This window comes from Anneissia japonica, unplaced genomic scaffold, assembly GCF_011630105.1.
Source record: "Anneissia japonica isolate Jap-2015-1 unplaced genomic scaffold, ASM1163010v1 scaffold165_len1371125_cov188, whole genome shotgun sequence".
In the NCBI taxonomy this organism is placed as follows: Eukaryota; Metazoa; Echinodermata; class Crinoidea; order Comatulida; family Comatulidae; genus Anneissia; species Anneissia japonica.
In genome coordinates, this window is record NW_022697648.1 from 43,841 (window position 1) to 60,871 (window position 17,031).

The following is a 17,031-nucleotide window of genomic DNA, read 5'->3' on the forward strand; positions in this document are numbered from 1 at the left end:
ATCAAAACCTTCTTTTGTAGTTACAACGTCATTATTTATCTTTAACCCTGGGTTACTGCTAGTTGGCATGTCATCGGCTTCTGTGAGGTCTATAAAGTCATGATCGGAATCACTTTCATCAAACATGTCATCTTTGGCACTATGGTGGATATTAAAAACTGTTTCCATGCCTGCTTCAAATCCCTGACAAACTTTAATGTTAACACTTAGAAAATACACTTTATGAACTTGCGATTGAGGATTTTCTTCAAAGTACTCTTTTGTTGCCTCCAGAATCGCCTGGGTACATGGCATAAGAGGATAACCATACACGCCAGAGCTGATAGCAGGCATTCCAATTGAGGTGAATCTATTTTTCTCTGCCTCTTCATATACACATGTCACTGCACTCATAAGTAACCGTTTCATCTGTTTTGCATTTGAACTTCTGGTGTACCTTGGACCAACAGTGTGGATAATCTTTGTACATGGGAGACTACCAGCACCTGTTAGAATAACTTCTCCTGTTGAAACGGCTCTCCAACCACGGGCTCTCATTATTCCATTACTTTCTTCCTGTATCTCTTTCCCTCCTAGGTATAATAAAGTGTTAAGCAAATTTAACAATTGTCTACAGTCACAATCACCATTACAAGAACAACATTTTGGAATTTTTTTTGCAGTTGTATATTTGTTCTACCTACTAAACACAGTATTTCAGAATTAAATGCATTATTAATTATTTTCATCTCTTTAATTTTTCTTTATATTTCAGATGCGAATATTGTACTGTACAGGAGTTTCTAAATAATTCAGTATACCTGTATTTACTAACAAAATTATTTGTTTGTTTAAACATTATTTTGTGAGGTTCATCCAGTCAAATCTAATCAAATGGGATCCTTATGAGAGACAATAAAAGTTACACTTTTGTATTTGTGTGATTATTGAATATTTAAATTCAATATTTACGTTATTTAAAAACAAAATTATAATTATATATAAAGAATATCCAAAAAGCATCATACTTACCTGCATCAACAATAGCTTTTGCTAATCCTCCAACATGCTGAAGTCTGTCATTTGCAGCATTGACAATGACATCAACTTTCATTTCAGTCATATCGGCTTTACATACTATTAATTCAATACCATTTTGTAATGTGTGTCTTAATAAAGTGTGCATTGCCTCAGTGCTGGTATACCGGTTGCTGCCATCAAACTCGATAATACATTTGCAGCGGTTTTCCACAGATTCTAGAGCTACATTTCCTTTATCTTCTCGAAAGAAAGTAGCCATTCCTGGTTGGGATATCAAATGTTTACCTATCAATACCTTGCTTTCTAGGCCAATTATTTTCTCTACTGCTGCATCGATACCACTCCGATTACCTTTAATCACAATGCAGCTGCTCATTTGGCTAGGCTTTAATTTTACAAAGTATATACTTAAAGCTGATTCAATAGCAACTAGCTCTTTTGAATGATGTTTTTCAAGTAGCCGAACCATCCCTCTTTCTAAGCCTTTCTTTTTTTCCATAATTAGGTTGGTGCTTAAAAAGTCACTAACTTTGCTGATAACCTGCTTGACAGCCATGTCAAATCCAGTGATCATTATGCAAGATTCACCTTCTTTCTGAGTAACTACTTCAACTGTTACAATACCTGGTGAATTTAAATCATCTAACAATTGTTTGCCATCAGCCGATTTTATTACTTTCATTTTATCACTCGGAAGGGGATACTTATGATGCATAATCATTTCCTTAATGCTGGATTTTGCAGCCATGATATCTTTATCAGAAGTGGAATATATTTTTACTCGGTTTCCATCAATTTCATACGTGATATGAAGATTATTTTTTGCAAGTAAACTTATGATCTTATCGTAAAAGTCTGTTAGGAATTGGCATATTCTTGCACTAAGTGGAAATGAAACTTCTGCAAAGTTCTCTAATTGTTTGTAAAGATCAAGCATGGCACTGTCTACATCATCACAAAGTCCCTCAAATGATACAATATTGTTTTGATCATCCACCATCATTTTAACTCTATAGTTACTCTTTGCAACCTCCTCAAACCCAAGCAATTGAATTTTCTTAATTTTGATTGGTTTATATTGTTTTCTTTCCGTTATTGTTTTCTTTTTTCTCTCGATTTTATCATTCATTACCTTGAGTTCATGTGAAAACTTGTCCCAGACCGTCTTGACAGCATCTTTCAACCCTAAAATCATCAGAGATGGCGACGAATCATCTGGAATTAACTTCACACCGTCAGTCTTCTCATTCATTAAGTATTGCTGAAAATCTTCAAAGCATTCATCTCCAATTTCCAAGGTCTTTCTGTCAAATTGGTCGCTGAAGAGTCGTGTAAAATTACTTGCAGCATGATCTTCCCAATTAGAGATGCTATTGAGGTCAAAACCTTCAACAGCATGTAATTTCAAAATGCATGGATCATCAGGGTTATGTTCTACTTCTATTCCAGCATTAGCTAAATTAACGTTGAATGTTGGTGTCGTGTTAGCAAATGTAAAAAGGTAAGGATCAACAGGCATAGAGACTGGATCTGGTATCCATTGACAACCATCTGATACCAATTCGCCAATGTCATCATGGTAAAAGCACACTTCCAAGTTTTTGTTCTGAAGTCGATGCTTTTTTTTAAAGACTGATTTCACCACTATATTGTCAATTAAAAAAATCACGTTTAGCAGAAAATCAAAGCTTGCATTTTATAATATGTGTTTCTTTTATCTGGAAATATTTTAATTCGTAACTACTCTATGTCTATGTACAATATTTAAAGAAACTAAAACAGAATTTTCTCACTATTTTTTTTTTTTCTACTTTGACAGTACATATGACAAAACAGTGTTTATCTCCATATTGGGTTGAATCTCGATAATACACGACATGAAACATTTCATAAGTTCAGCAAGTGTGCACTTATACATTTTAAGGATTTATCACAAGGCAATAATATTTCTATTTTTTTTATTTGGTGACAGGTTTTGTTGTAGTAATAATACACAGCATAGTTGGTCAACACATAATAATTTTTAGAAAAACTTAATGTTTGTCATTGTCACCTTTCAATGAGTAAATATTCAGTAGCCTAAAGTTTAATTAAAATTGTGTATACGAATCAATTCAACATTGTCTGTATGTCTCTCTGTCTGGCAGCAATACTATGCAAAAACTATAAAGAGACATAATCTAAGAAATAGATGATTAACCAGGCCCGTAGCCAGGGGGGATTTTTATGGTTCGGGCGAACCCCCTTTTCTAGCGAACCCCCCTGTTTTCTAGCAAACCCCCTCAAATTTTTGAATGAGTCCCACTCGGACGGAATGTCTGTTTTTAACTTACCCAGCATTAAATCAAAATTTAGCACCTAATTCATTATTTGGTCACCGGTTTTTAAATTGTAGCCTGCAATACATTAAATATCTCAGCTTCAGAAGTTCGGAGATTTAAATTGAACGCAACTCCGGCAAACCATGACTTTACGATAGCTCAAGTACATAAGGATGACTTTCGCTGGCCTTTGGCTGAATGTTCGTAAGAAATGTACCAACCGGTAATGAAACTGGTCTCCGTCTACCTAGAGTAAATGACGCCACCAAACGAAGATAAAGTTTTGCGACTTAATCCACCAAATGCAGCTAAAGTTTTGCAACTTGATGATTGTGGATTGTGTGGTTCGTAAATTTCATAGCCATACTGTCCATTGCGCACACTAGATTATTTTCTGATGGAGCATTTTTGGAAAATTGACTCTCCTTTTTTCCATCCCAAACAACATATTATTAATAAATTAACATGGTCCATCTCAGTCATTATAGCGAGTCACAAAATAAGGAAGTTTGTTTTCAACAGCAAACACACAACAGAACGGAGTGCGTCAAAATCTAAAAAATACGTACTGGCATTTTGCAATACACATTCCGTTGTTGTACAGTATGACATGTTTCATTAACATAACATACACTGAGGATCGCCAACGAATTGGGTGGGTATTCAAACTTTTACGATATGGTGAACTATTTTGATTAAAATGTTAAAGTGATTATATAAGAATTAGATGAGTTACTGTCAATAAAACAATTCGAGGAAGAGGAGTATTCAAAATATCGGTACTATTAATATGGGACTAATCAGATGACTGACGCCGTTCTCCATCGACAGTTGATTTTATGTGCATTATTTATCTACAATTCCTATCTACAGTATATACACTAGAGAATATTTACACTCACAATTTAAAAAAAAAGTTACCAACAACGACATCTAAATAGCTGTGGGAAAAACAAATTATCAGCCTGCTGCTCTCTGCCTGAATAGTGATCATAACTGATAAATAATGATGCAGCAACACGCTTGGTCAACTTGTAAAATTTTAGAACCTTTTGTTGTTTGCCCATAAAACAAATTTTGGTGTGTTATACAGTACGATTTCAAAACATTGTCATCGTAAAGAAACAGCTATAATATTGAAAATAAACAACTTGAAAACAAAATCTTTTACAACCAATTTTTACACACATTTGTGAGTGACGATGTGTAATAGACATGCTAAACAAACATTAGCGGTTAGCTGTATAATATCTTTGAATATCATTTTAGACTGATTCATTCATATGCTTGGTCATCTTGTAATCATTTAGAATTCAAAAGTTTTTAATAATAGGGTCCGTATCTCTACACTTCTAGACGTAGTATCAAATTATAGTTGCCATAGACCCGGTTTCATACACACCCGCTTAAGTAAATTTCAAAGGAAACTGTTTTTCCAATTTTTCTTATTGTTAAATACTCCTATGCAATACTGTAGGCTCCTGGTATAAAATTGACAATCAATTAGACACTCTGTAAAGATTGATTATGCTCTTTATATAATAAGGCCATAGGCCTAATGTGTGTGAAGTACTGACTTTGTTAATATCGAATGGGTGAAATTGCGCACAAACTTCAAACTCTTGGCCTAACATACAATGCTAGAGGTCGGAAAGGATATCACGTTTTAGTCACCAAAAAGGATTTTCCATGGACGCACTGAGTAGTCCTTCTAACAGTATGGCCCAAAGCAAACGAGTTTCTGGTCAGTACAAAATACTGCACAGTATGAATTATATTATAATTCATTGAAAACGCTTTAAAATGAAGTTTATGTATATATACTAATATTTTGCGAATCTTGGGTTTTTAAAAGCAATCTTGGGATTTTTTAGACGCAATCTTGAATTTTGATTTTCCCTAGTGGTCACGCTGCATTTAGTTTAGAGACAGAATTATACCCCGACGACATCAAACTATTGTAGGCCTAGGCTTAAGTACAGTAGGACATACTACTAGGCCTAGGCTTTTGTTGTAAAAGTTAAAGTGCATGTACAGGATGCGCCATAGGCCTATATTTAAAAAAAATAATACGTTTTGTTAATTATTATTGGTTGGCCTGGGACCTAGGCAGGCAGGCCAGCTTTGCCATCGAAAATCCTGGGATTCGACGATGACGTCAGTGCACATGTTTACAAACGCCATTGATTGGAATGAAAATAGACGCGCTGAATTTCGTTTGTTTTATGAAAGATAGTATTTATCAAACATTTTATCTATATAAAAACAAGATTAATATTGTAGAAATTGTATTTCTAAAGATTCATATATCATTCTTATTTCATTTGGTAGACAATAAATATTCAGTAAGATACTAAAAACGATTAATAATTCTGAAATGTGCATCAAATCTCAGCTATTATTAATCAGTCTGTAATTAGGTTAAAGTCTTAAAACAGTAATTTAGAATTAGGCCTAGTAAACAAATAATTGTAATTAAAGTTTAGGTTCCCATGATGTCAGATGACGTATTCAATATGATGCTATATTTTGGGCTCTGACTTAATTTAATGATGGCTCTGTCAGCTGTAGTAGTAATGACAATATTTGTGCTTTTTTAGCCATGTAGTAAAAATAGTACAGTACTATTATTTTCAGTGTACAAGATGAGAGTCAAGAAGAAGTTCAGCTCCTACTTTATTTTGTAACAGGCAACTCTATTTGTTTATATAGGCCTACTGGAAGATTCATTATTTAAGTTAAAACAAGACAAAACTTCTTAAATGTTTTATGTATTATAAATAATAAGTTTTTTTAATAAGTAATAGCTTGTTTTGTTTTATAATAAATGTGTTGAGTATATTGACATTGATTATGCGATGAGGTTTTTTTTTTTGTCTTTCGGTGTGATTAAAACATGCCAATTCTCAGAAAATACTTTCCAATTTTATTATATTACCACCTTTTATTACATAGATCTTTTTCAAAACATAACTGCTTTTATAACATTATATAGACCCACTAAACACAAAAACTGCTCTGGCATCGGAGGCTTCTCCCCCAACCCCACCGGGGCCCTTAAGCAGTCCTCTGGACCCCACGCCCAGAGAATCCCCCCTTGAAATGACCTGGCTATGGGCCTGTTAACATTTAACATAATTTTCTAAAAGTAGGTTATTGAATTAAAATTTTGAATGTGAAAAAATATTCCCGTCAAATAGAGGACAGTTAAGTAACACATTTCTTGTATTTTTTTATGCAGACCTGTATTCTTAAATTGGCTGGTAATCAAGTAAGGTATTTTTGTAGGAAAAACCTCTGTAAATCAGTGATAACTATTTTTTAGAACTGCTTTTGGTTGGAAGATAATAATTTATCTGATCTTTGAACATTTTAATTACAAATTTTTGAGGTATTTTATTTTATATTAAAACAGGAATGTACTACAAGACGCCTAGTCAGCAGGGATTTATAATATTTGAAATACAGTAGGTCTCATTTAATATAGGCAGCCACAATACGAACAAAAACGACATTATCAACCTACCTGTGTAGTTTTCAAACTGTATAGTTACTTCCAACTTTTTGCTGTCTAATTGCATGTCAATTATGTTTCCTCCACCACTTCTGTCCCAATTCTCAAAATATAGCTTTAACATTTCCTCTGTCACAGTTTTATCTAAGTTCTTTACAAGTATTGTGTCGACTTCAAACACTTTCTTTGCATTGATTTTTGTATTCTGAAGTTTCTCGTTTTCAATTTTTGAAATCACATCATCAATGTCTTTAAATAAATGAAACATTTCTAAAAATTAATTTACAAATATTACTTAATACAAATACACAATAAATTTGTATTAAAAATGATACAGAATAACAATTAAATTTGATTATATTAATGTTAATTACCGTTAATTGTGTCTCTATACTCCACCATAGCTTTTAATGGAACTCTTCCAAATTTGATTTTTGGTTGTTTTTGCCTTATCACTTTTTCTAAGTAAAGGTGAAATATTTCTAGATTCAATTTCTTTGGAAGATCACTAATCAGCAGACAATGATCAATTAGTGGTCTTCTGACCCGCTTTGACCCCAGACTAACAGTAACTCTGGATCCGCCAAGCTCATGATCTTTTTGTTCAGCAACTGCCTGAGAAACTAGAATAGGAAAAATTTTAATCTTTACAAGCATGATCAAACAATTAGTATATTGTAATTCATTAAAAACTATTTTTTAATTATTTCTAATAAAAAGTTAGAAAAAGTTCACCATAAGGGATTCAGGCTCCATATCATGGGATCAGAGTAAAAACTAACCTCATTTCAGTGGCAGACCCAGAAATTTAAATAGTGCGAACAAGGAAAGGACTTTAACAGATGGAGGGTACAAGCCACATCAGCCAGTTAGGGCTGAGGAACAACATTTTTAGGGTAAAGATTAAAAACAGCAGCCTTAGTATGATAAAATTCAGACAAAATTAAATAGTAAAGTACACTTTGATTGGAATTGAATATAAAATTTAATTGTAAAACTTTGTTTTAAAAAAAATAATGTCTCAATGTGCTTTAAAAAATATGAAAAAAAAAAAAATACCTCCAGATTCTTGGAAATATATAGCCCAGTTACCAGCAACTTTTTGGTTCTTCTTTATTAAACCTATTGGGCCACCACAAGACTTTTCATGATTTTCGAAGTACAGCCTTAAATATTCTTCAGATATTGACTGATTCACATTTTGCACCTCCAATGGTATTATTTCTTTGTCCTCCTGTTTTCCTTCTGTATCAGCTGTGTTGCATTTATCTGGAACCATTCCCATTGGTTGTGGTCTTAAAACCTTGATAGCTTTGTTGTTCAACCAATGAGACTTTTGAAGAACTCGATCAGCAACTAAAATAAGCAAATTTTCTACTTAGAGGCTGAGCAATGTATATTTCAATTGAAGTAAGGGCCATGGATATTGTTTCATCGCCCTTTTGTAAATCTGAGGTGTTGATTGGTGAAAATGGCTTGACCCTAAATCTAAATTTCAGTTTTGCTAGCCTAATGCACTATGACATGCCAGAAAAATATTTATAGTGTAAAATATAACGTTTTAATTGCTTTTACTTACTTTCAGAATTGTCAAATTTGACAGTCCATAATTTTTTGTTTTCATGGTACATAACTTTGACCTCATCACCACCACCTCCAGATCTGGCACGATTTTCAAAGTACATCTGTAATAACTCTGAAGAAGTACTGGTATCTCCATGTACCTCTACCACTGATTTGTCCACTTGATGTTTGTATAACCAGACCTTTTTCGGACGATGTACTGTAAGCAAGGTTTCGCTTAACTCATGACGACGTGCAAGAATTCTATCCACGGCTAAGAGATAAATTGATGATATAAATTTTTTTGCAATAATATATACATTTTGGTAAGTTATGTTTTGTGCTAGGCATATCCTATATTTGGCTACTTTAGCACAGATAACATAATAATGAACTTGTTAGATTTAGGGAGTTAATGAAGCAGCATATTTTAAATGTATATCATTCATCTGTACCTGAGAATAGGTTGTTTCAAGATCATTAAATCTCTTTTTCATGTACTATATAAACTGAAATATGAGACTAAATGTATAGTTCAGACACCATCTACAAAATAAAGATATTATAATAAGCACATCAGCTTGGAAGATCACAGGACCAACAACCTACAATTCTCTTCCAAGACATGGTACACTACTACAAAATGTAGGCCTATATCAACCTTCCAAATACAACTAGCTATTATAAGCTATGTGATAAAAAAAAAACCAGGGCACCATTAAATTAAAGATCTAATAACATTTACTGATATTCTATTGAACTAAATTTCAACAATACATTATAATGTGTTGTGGCAGGACAACATTTTTGTAGTACAAACAGACCCTTATATTGACTGCTAACAGAGCTTATTGAAACTTTGCTTTTCTGCAACCATTGTATTTGTTGATTGAGATGCAAATACATGATTCTGTAAATATTTTGCTATGAAGTTAAAATTAAGTAGGTGTCATATATATTGTTAGAGCACATGTAATGGAACATTTATTGCATGCCATATACCTGTTTTATCTTCAAACGTAATGGTGAATATGCTTTTATTTTTATTCATGTTACAATCTTTGATATCTCCTCCACCAGATCGTCTTTCGCTCTCAAAATACATTTCCAAAGTGTCTTTTCCAATCGAGGTTGGAAATCCACAGACTTCGACAGTGTTTTGCGACGGTCCAGATTCCTCGATCAATGAGACTTTTAGCGTTTGTCCGTCAATTGTATGTGGTCTTGTAGAGACATCTTCTGCAACTAATATTCAAATGCATATTTTCAAAACAGCAGTAGGATATAAACCTAGCATTTCTCTGGAAATTTCAGTTTGTATAGTAGAACCCAGTTGTAACACATTTCTGAGTCAGGAATTGATATTGGCGTAGTGTAGTAGAAAACGAGTGTTCATACGAGTCCACATAAGACATTCGTAGAATTACAATAATTTGCTAGATTTTGGTGTCTTCTACTGGACCATAATGTCAACGCTTTCTTAAGAAAGTGCTATATATTAGTAGAGGATTTGAAATGGGGGCCAGGAGCTTCGATCTCGCAATCCCATATGCGTTACACCACTGTTTCTGTATAATAAATTACATTAACCTTACCCAAGCTGAGGGAGATCCTGCCAAGACAAGTACCAGGAAGGGCCTTGTCTTGGGTTACAGGCACTTTTTTACTTTATTTATATATATATTTTTTTTTTATTTCTGCAGCAGACGCTCGGGCCGAAGCCTTCTGTTATGCAGCTGGCCGTATATTTAGAAGGAAAAGAATTTGGAACGAAAAAGTGTGACCGATCAGCGTGTTAAGCTGAGGTTAACATTATTGATTGTCTCAGGTATACACCTTTCAGACGAGGCTTTTTGTTAACATTATTAAAACATGTTTTTAAAGTATGTACTGTATGTATATGTCCTCCATGTTTAAATACGGTACACAGTTGCGTAAGTTAACATATTGAGTTTTTTCTGGCGTCCGCCGTGCGGGGACCCAAACAGTGTCCGTTTGGCCGAGCTCCTTTGATTTTTTTTTTACAGAGTAGGTGGTGGTTGGAAAGTAGGAACATATTTTGGAAGACTGATTTTATAGAAAGGGATCTGCTGTGGGCGGAGATGCCCTTTATTGAGTGCTTTTGTTGTTACTCTTGTTATAAGATGTTTGATCGGAACTCAAAAAAAAAATATTTTTATAAGAGAATATAATATATTAAACTTTTTAATAATATTAGTAGTATTAACAAGATAACCATCAATAAGTCAGAAGTAAAATCTATGTTAAATTTATACTGTACCGTACCTCCTTTTTCGAATGTAATTACAAGATTTCCTGGTTGAAGTAACTCGTGATTTAAAATATCTCCACCACCAGAACGCCTTTTATTTTCGAAGTACATCAGAACAGTTTCCAGTGACATCTTTTGATGGAAACAAACCAATATATTTACAGCATCTTCAGAAATGGGATTTTCAAAATTACCCGCAATTCTTGACAAGCGTTTTCCCTCTCTACGATAACGCACTTTACTTGGAAGATTAACGGTAAGTTTGCTGCGTTCTATTTCATGTACTTTATTAAGAACTCTCTCCATAGCTGAAGTAAGAATCATAACATAGGTTATTAAGATCATGATACCAACATGTAAGACAAAATGAGTAAACAAAGCCATGCAGATGGGCTAGTTGAGTACATAATTGAAATTTACAAGGTGAATTTAATTCTAAAATCCTTATAAACCTTTATTCAAAAATTGTGTCATGTTAATGGATGATTCTTACTACTGCGATTAAAAGTGATATAAATATGCAGGTCAACTGATCCCAGGGTCCCGAGTTATATTCCTGTGACCGCAGTTGGTGGTAACCTGTGTGTTGTTTGATTCCCACATTATATTAGCAGGTCTATTTCTCCTCACTTCATCAAAATTGACAGGGCAGTATATTTTTTGTAATCGTTATACGCATACCATATTTAGTTGTTCTTACTGTTTTTCAAAGTCATAACATTTTTCATAATGTTCATTTCTAAATATTTTATCACTTTATATTATGCTTATGCATGTAAATCTACTCGCAATTGAGTCTTGAAATTTAGTTTTAATGTACTGCAATGAGTTTTTATAACAGATGCATAATGAACAACGAATATCTGTTTTATTCATCATAGCTAAAATAATGACGAGCAATTTATTAACTATCACCTTCTGCTTCTTCAAACTTGATGGTAAATTTTGTTTTGTCTTCATTCATATTACTTTCCTTGATGTCTCCTCCACCAGATCGCCTCTTGCTCTCAAAGTACATTTCCAAAGTGTCTTCTCCGATCGAGGTTGGAAATCCACTGACTTCAATTGTATTTTGTGCAGGTCCAGTTTCTTCAATTAATGAGACTTCTAAAGTTTGTCCCTCGATTTTATGGGACTTACTGCAGACATTCTGTGCAACTGAAGTGCAAAGACAAATAAAAATACATGAAATTGTCGGAGATAAAGAGCCTAAACATAAAACATGCTTAAAATGTTACTAGCTACCATATTTTCAATAATCTATAATATATACATATTATATTATTTTGTAATAAAACTGTGTATTTATTATGTATAATACTGACAACTGCAATTGCAGCAGGCACAACAAAAACACCTACAGTACTTCGATCAATGAAATTTGCATACTCACCTGCTTCAACATACACATTTGTTTTCTCTCACTCAAGATGATTGTAATGGAGAGCAACTACTATAACCATTTCAACAAATTATGTATTTACTATATATTAAATACTTATATAACAACAGTAAATCTCAATAAAATCACTTGCGGAAGCTGTAACGCTTCTTACATCGGCGTAACCGGTCGCATTTTAAAACACGCCTTTACGAACATTTAAAAATGGACCAAAAAATGCAAGAATACATGTAATGAAGATTGTTTCAAAATAATATGTTCTGCTGATACCCCTTACCAACGAAAAATTAAAGGAGCACTACACATACAGTGGGAACAGCCCTCCCTTAACAAACAACTGCAACATGTTAATTTAACATTGTCTTTTTGATTCTTCTGACTTCATTCTTATTCATGCATTTTTTCGACATTGTTCATACTTGAATGCTCCGCCCACCATTTGGTCTTATATACTTCTTCATTTTTATTCATGCTTTTTTAACACACCTCAGTTCACCTACTTAACATGATATTTCATTACATTTGTTAGATCTTATAAATACTCCTAGTGCCTATTAGCATTTCTACACTGAAGATGGCAGTTGAACTGCTGAAACATGTTTGCACCATGAATTTTTATAATAAAACAGTCAGGCTCAGCCTAAATGGTATCTTTGAAAGCAGTTATGATTTTATTGAGATTTACACACACACATATATAGCTAAAAGGTAGTTGTGAACCTACCTCCTGCTTGCTCGAATATAATGAGTACTTTTCCCGGTTGAATTTCCTCATAATGTTTTATATCTGCACCTCCAGAGCGCTTTCTACTCTCAAAGTACATAAAAACTGTATCAAGTGATACTTTACTGAAACATACTTCCAACAACTGCAGTGGCTCATCACCCCCATCTTCTGAGCTGTCCCTTGAAAAATTCAATGGACTGTCTGCATCTGGGGTGGTTGATGACAATCTTGGTTGATCTCCGTGTTCCTGACGTCGTTGATCCCTGGGTCTGTCTCTCTGAATTGGCTGGCGGTGATCCTCATTACAGTGATGCCATTCAGAGGACATTGAACTGCTGCAATGCATATCACCATCATTAAATTGCATTGATTGGTCTGGTAGGTTGCAAGGTATTGGATCATTTTCTTCCGTAGACATATGCCTATGTACATATTGATCCTAAAGAATTTGAGCAATTGATGTTAAAAATATGCTTGGTGTGAAATTTTCCTAAATGTAGGGGGCCCAATCCCCTCTCATCCCAACCACCCCTTGAATTATACTGTGCTTTAAAGATACAAATAACATAAAGTAATCTGAAAGTCATGAATTCTAGAGCTTAAAATAATATTGTATTATACGTCCTATATGCCTATTTTAATTTAAATATAGACCTAAATAACTGACATAGTCTATGGAAGACAGTCTACTATAAAAATTCCTTTTTCTGCAGACGCCTCATTACAGTTGGTCAAAATCCAAGCATCGTATATGAACTCGTTTTTACAAACGTGGGACAGTAGAGTATTTCCATGACAAATCAACTAAAACAAAACATAATTCTCTCGGATTTTGTTCAAATTTTCATATGTGTTTGGTGTAGGATTGGCGTATTGCCTGTTTAGTTGGTTCATAGTTGTGCTGCCCTCTGGGTTGTTGTTGTTGTTCCAGCATGGCTGCTGGCGAGGCCGTAAAGTGTTTGGCAGAATAAAAGTTTCCATTCTAGTTTATACTGGACTACCTTGTATTACTTGGCTACCAAATACTACATGGTGGCAGCGGGAAAGTGTTAGAACACAGGTAACCCTCATCAATTTTAAAATACTCTAATTTCATCAACGACCCCGGTGGACTAGGCCTACACCGGTAAACATGGCCGACGGTTGCCGCAAGCCGAGCATACTGCACTTCGACGGTAACGTCGGCGAGAATTGGCGTATTTTCGAAGAAGATTTCGATATCTTCAAAGAGGCGGTGCACGCCAAGAAAACGGACAAACAAAAGGCATATCTACTGCTGAATTTGACAGGTCATGAGGCAGTGGAAAAGTCACGGGGATTTACGTATGCTAGTGGAGAAAGTAAGGACAGCTCTTGAACAGGAATTTCGGTACTTCTGCACTCCGATTAAAAACGTGACTATGGAGCGGTATTGCTTCAACAGCCGACAACAGCAGGCAGGTGAATCGGTACAGTACATCGCTGTTTTAAAGACGCTCGCAAAAACATGCGAATTTGGTGAACTAACAGATGGCCTGATAAAGGACAGAATAGTCTGTGGTATTGCAAATAATAATATTCGGAAGCGGTTGTTGCACAAAAAAGATATCACGCTTAAAACTGCTATAGAGATTTGCACCATACATGAACAAACAGGCACGCATTAGCTACGCTCAAGAAAGAAGACAGTAAAGTGGACTTTGTTAGTAGTAGTAAGCAGCGTACGTTGATGCAATGTAATGCATCTACTCATATGGGCAAGAAAAATTTTAAGCACACGTACTAGATCTAGTGGTAAAACGGCCCAACATACTACAGGTGTAAAACCACAAAACATAGGATCTTGTAGATGGTGTGGTTACGAGAATCACAAACGAAATGACTGCCCGGCGAAGAATGTTGAATGTCGGCAATGTCATGAAATAGGCCATTACCAAAGGGTATGTCGATCTTCTACACCTGTTCATAAATCAACTAAGGTCAATGAGGTTCAATACAATATTGATGGTTCATCTGAGGATTCGGATTTTCTGGGTAAGATTTATGTAAATGAGGTTAATGATACTGATAAAGAAAATAATTGGTATGCTGAGATCGAAGTTAATGGCAAAAGTGTTAATTTCAAAATTGATACTGGGGCAAGAGTTAATGTTATCGGTAGTGACCATGATATCATGAAACATTGTAAAATTAACAGACCCCACAAGCAGTTGGTAGGCCCGGGGCAGGTAAAGCTCAAGTGTAAAGGGGTCGTAAATGTAACCTTCAGGTATAGAGATACAATTATTTATGATCACCTGTTTGTTACTGACAACCAGAAATGCCCACTCCTCAGTAGGAAGACCAGTGTCGGTCTTGGTTTGATTACCCGAGTGAACGAGGTCACAAAGGATTTCACTCAGGAGATGTATCCTGAGTATAAGGGCATGTTTGAGGGGCTAGGGAAGTTTAAGAACACAGAATGTAAGATCACGTTGAAAGACAACGCCACACCTTTGTGTGTGCATGCACCTAGACGAATCCCACACCCATTATTACCTAAGGTTAAAGATTCCCTTCAGAAAATGGTTGACAAAGGTGTCATTTTGCCCATAAATCACCCAACAGATTGGTGCTCTGGAATAGTATGTGTCCCTAAATCAGATGGTTCTGTGCGGATATGTGTGGATTTGACACACCTCAATAAATACGTGAAATACACCCAATGGGCAATGTTGACTCACATTTGGCTACATTATCTAGTAGTAAAATGTTTACTAAACTTGATTTAAACAGCGGGTTTTGGCAAGTTGAACTTGACCAAGAGTCAAAAGAGTACACAACGACTTTGTGATATGCCATATGGATGACATATTGGTGGCGCTGTTGACCTGCGAACCTATCTTTGTTACCTTGGTTTTTCTGCGTAAAATTTGACATTTTTTAACTGTTTGTTTGGTGATTTTTTTTGGTGAATTTTTGTATCCTTATTCTTTGCAGGTGTCGTTCTGTGTGTGGTTTTGACCATTCCAACTAATTTATTACGGTATTTGATCGATGTTGCTCTAGGCCACTTCTATGATCTCAATACAATGTTCTGCTACTCGAGGGCACAGCTTTTTGAGCTGAATACAGGGATGACTGAGTGGGAACCATTTGACACGACGTTGGAATGTCTACCTACTTGCTGCTATAAAGTATAATGCATCAAGGTTTGAGCATATTGGTCACTCCCGTCCGTTTGCTAAATTTTAAATGTAGACAAGGAAAACTGTTGTTATTGTGTCACATAGACCTGAGCCGATCAGAAGTAGGTCTAGGCCTACACGTAAGATTACGAGGCAGAATTTACTGACCATTGAAACTGTCTATATACCAAGAGCTAGGGATGAATGTCCTAGAATATATCTTGCAAATGCAAGATCTATAAAAAACAAATTAGACGAATTTGAACTGACTTTGATTAAGAATAAAATTGATGTAGCTGTTTTAACAGAGACCTGGCTCAGTGATGATATGAGGAATTTTGCGGAAATCCCGAAGTTTGTTTCTTGTACAAAAAATAGATAAATAATAGGAAAGGTGGAGGTGTGGCCATCTACGCTGGTAATGGAATAAATATTGACCCTGTAGTGGGACATGCACATTGCTGTTTTGAATGCCTTTGGGTAAGAGTTACCATGCCTCGCAGATGTAAACAAGGACCTAATTTCTATTTTGGTTGTTACTTCCCACTGTTTGCCCCAGGGGATAACCTGATTGAACACATCATCAACACCATTGATATGATCCGTTCTGTGGATAGCTACGCACCCATTATCGTGCTAGGGGATTTTAACCAGCTAAACATTGCCGGCATTGAGACGTGTGTAGGATTTTCCCAAGTAATACATTTCTCCACCAGGAAGGACACAATGCTTGATAAGATATTCATGAACTACCCTGAAATGTATAGTGCCCCCAAACAATTAGCTCCATTGGGACGCAGTGATCACAAGGAATTGCCACAAAGTAAATGTTATAAAATTAAAACTCAACTGTACCGCGACAGCACTGTGAGATGTTTCGGACAGTGGATCACTGCATATGAATGGGACAACCTGTATAACATCGATGATATTACCGTAATTCAAAAACCAGTGAGTTTATCTCTGTGCTAAATGGAGCATACTGTTTCGTGGCGATATTCAGTTAGGCAATAAGAGGAGACTCAATCATATAATAACTATTCAGATGAGTATTTATTGTGAGTAC

At 35.1% G+C, this 17,031-nt stretch overlaps 1 protein-coding gene across 1 annotated transcript in view; it reads right to left on the reverse strand.

Moving 5' to 3' along the window:
* The window catches only part of LOC117102246 (protein mono-ADP-ribosyltransferase PARP14-like), a 63,986-nt gene that overhangs the window by 36,973 nt on the left and 9,982 nt on the right, over positions 1–17,031 (reverse strand). The window contains exons 3-12 of the mRNA XM_033242469.1: positions 12,817–13,258; positions 11,606–11,848; positions 10,705–10,998; positions 9,421–9,663; positions 8,435–8,692; positions 7,915–8,211; positions 7,230–7,478; positions 6,868–7,104; positions 1,012–2,664; positions 9–572 (exon numbers count right to left, since the gene is read on the reverse strand). Coding sequence (XP_033098360.1) covers positions 9–572; positions 1,012–2,664; positions 6,868–7,104; positions 7,230–7,478; positions 7,915–8,211; positions 8,435–8,692; positions 9,421–9,663; positions 10,705–10,998; positions 11,606–11,848; positions 12,817–13,258 — 4,480 coding nt within the window. The remainder of the gene's footprint in view (positions 1–8; positions 573–1,011; positions 2,665–6,867; positions 7,105–7,229; positions 7,479–7,914; positions 8,212–8,434; positions 8,693–9,420; positions 9,664–10,704; positions 10,999–11,605; positions 11,849–12,816; positions 13,259–17,031) is intronic.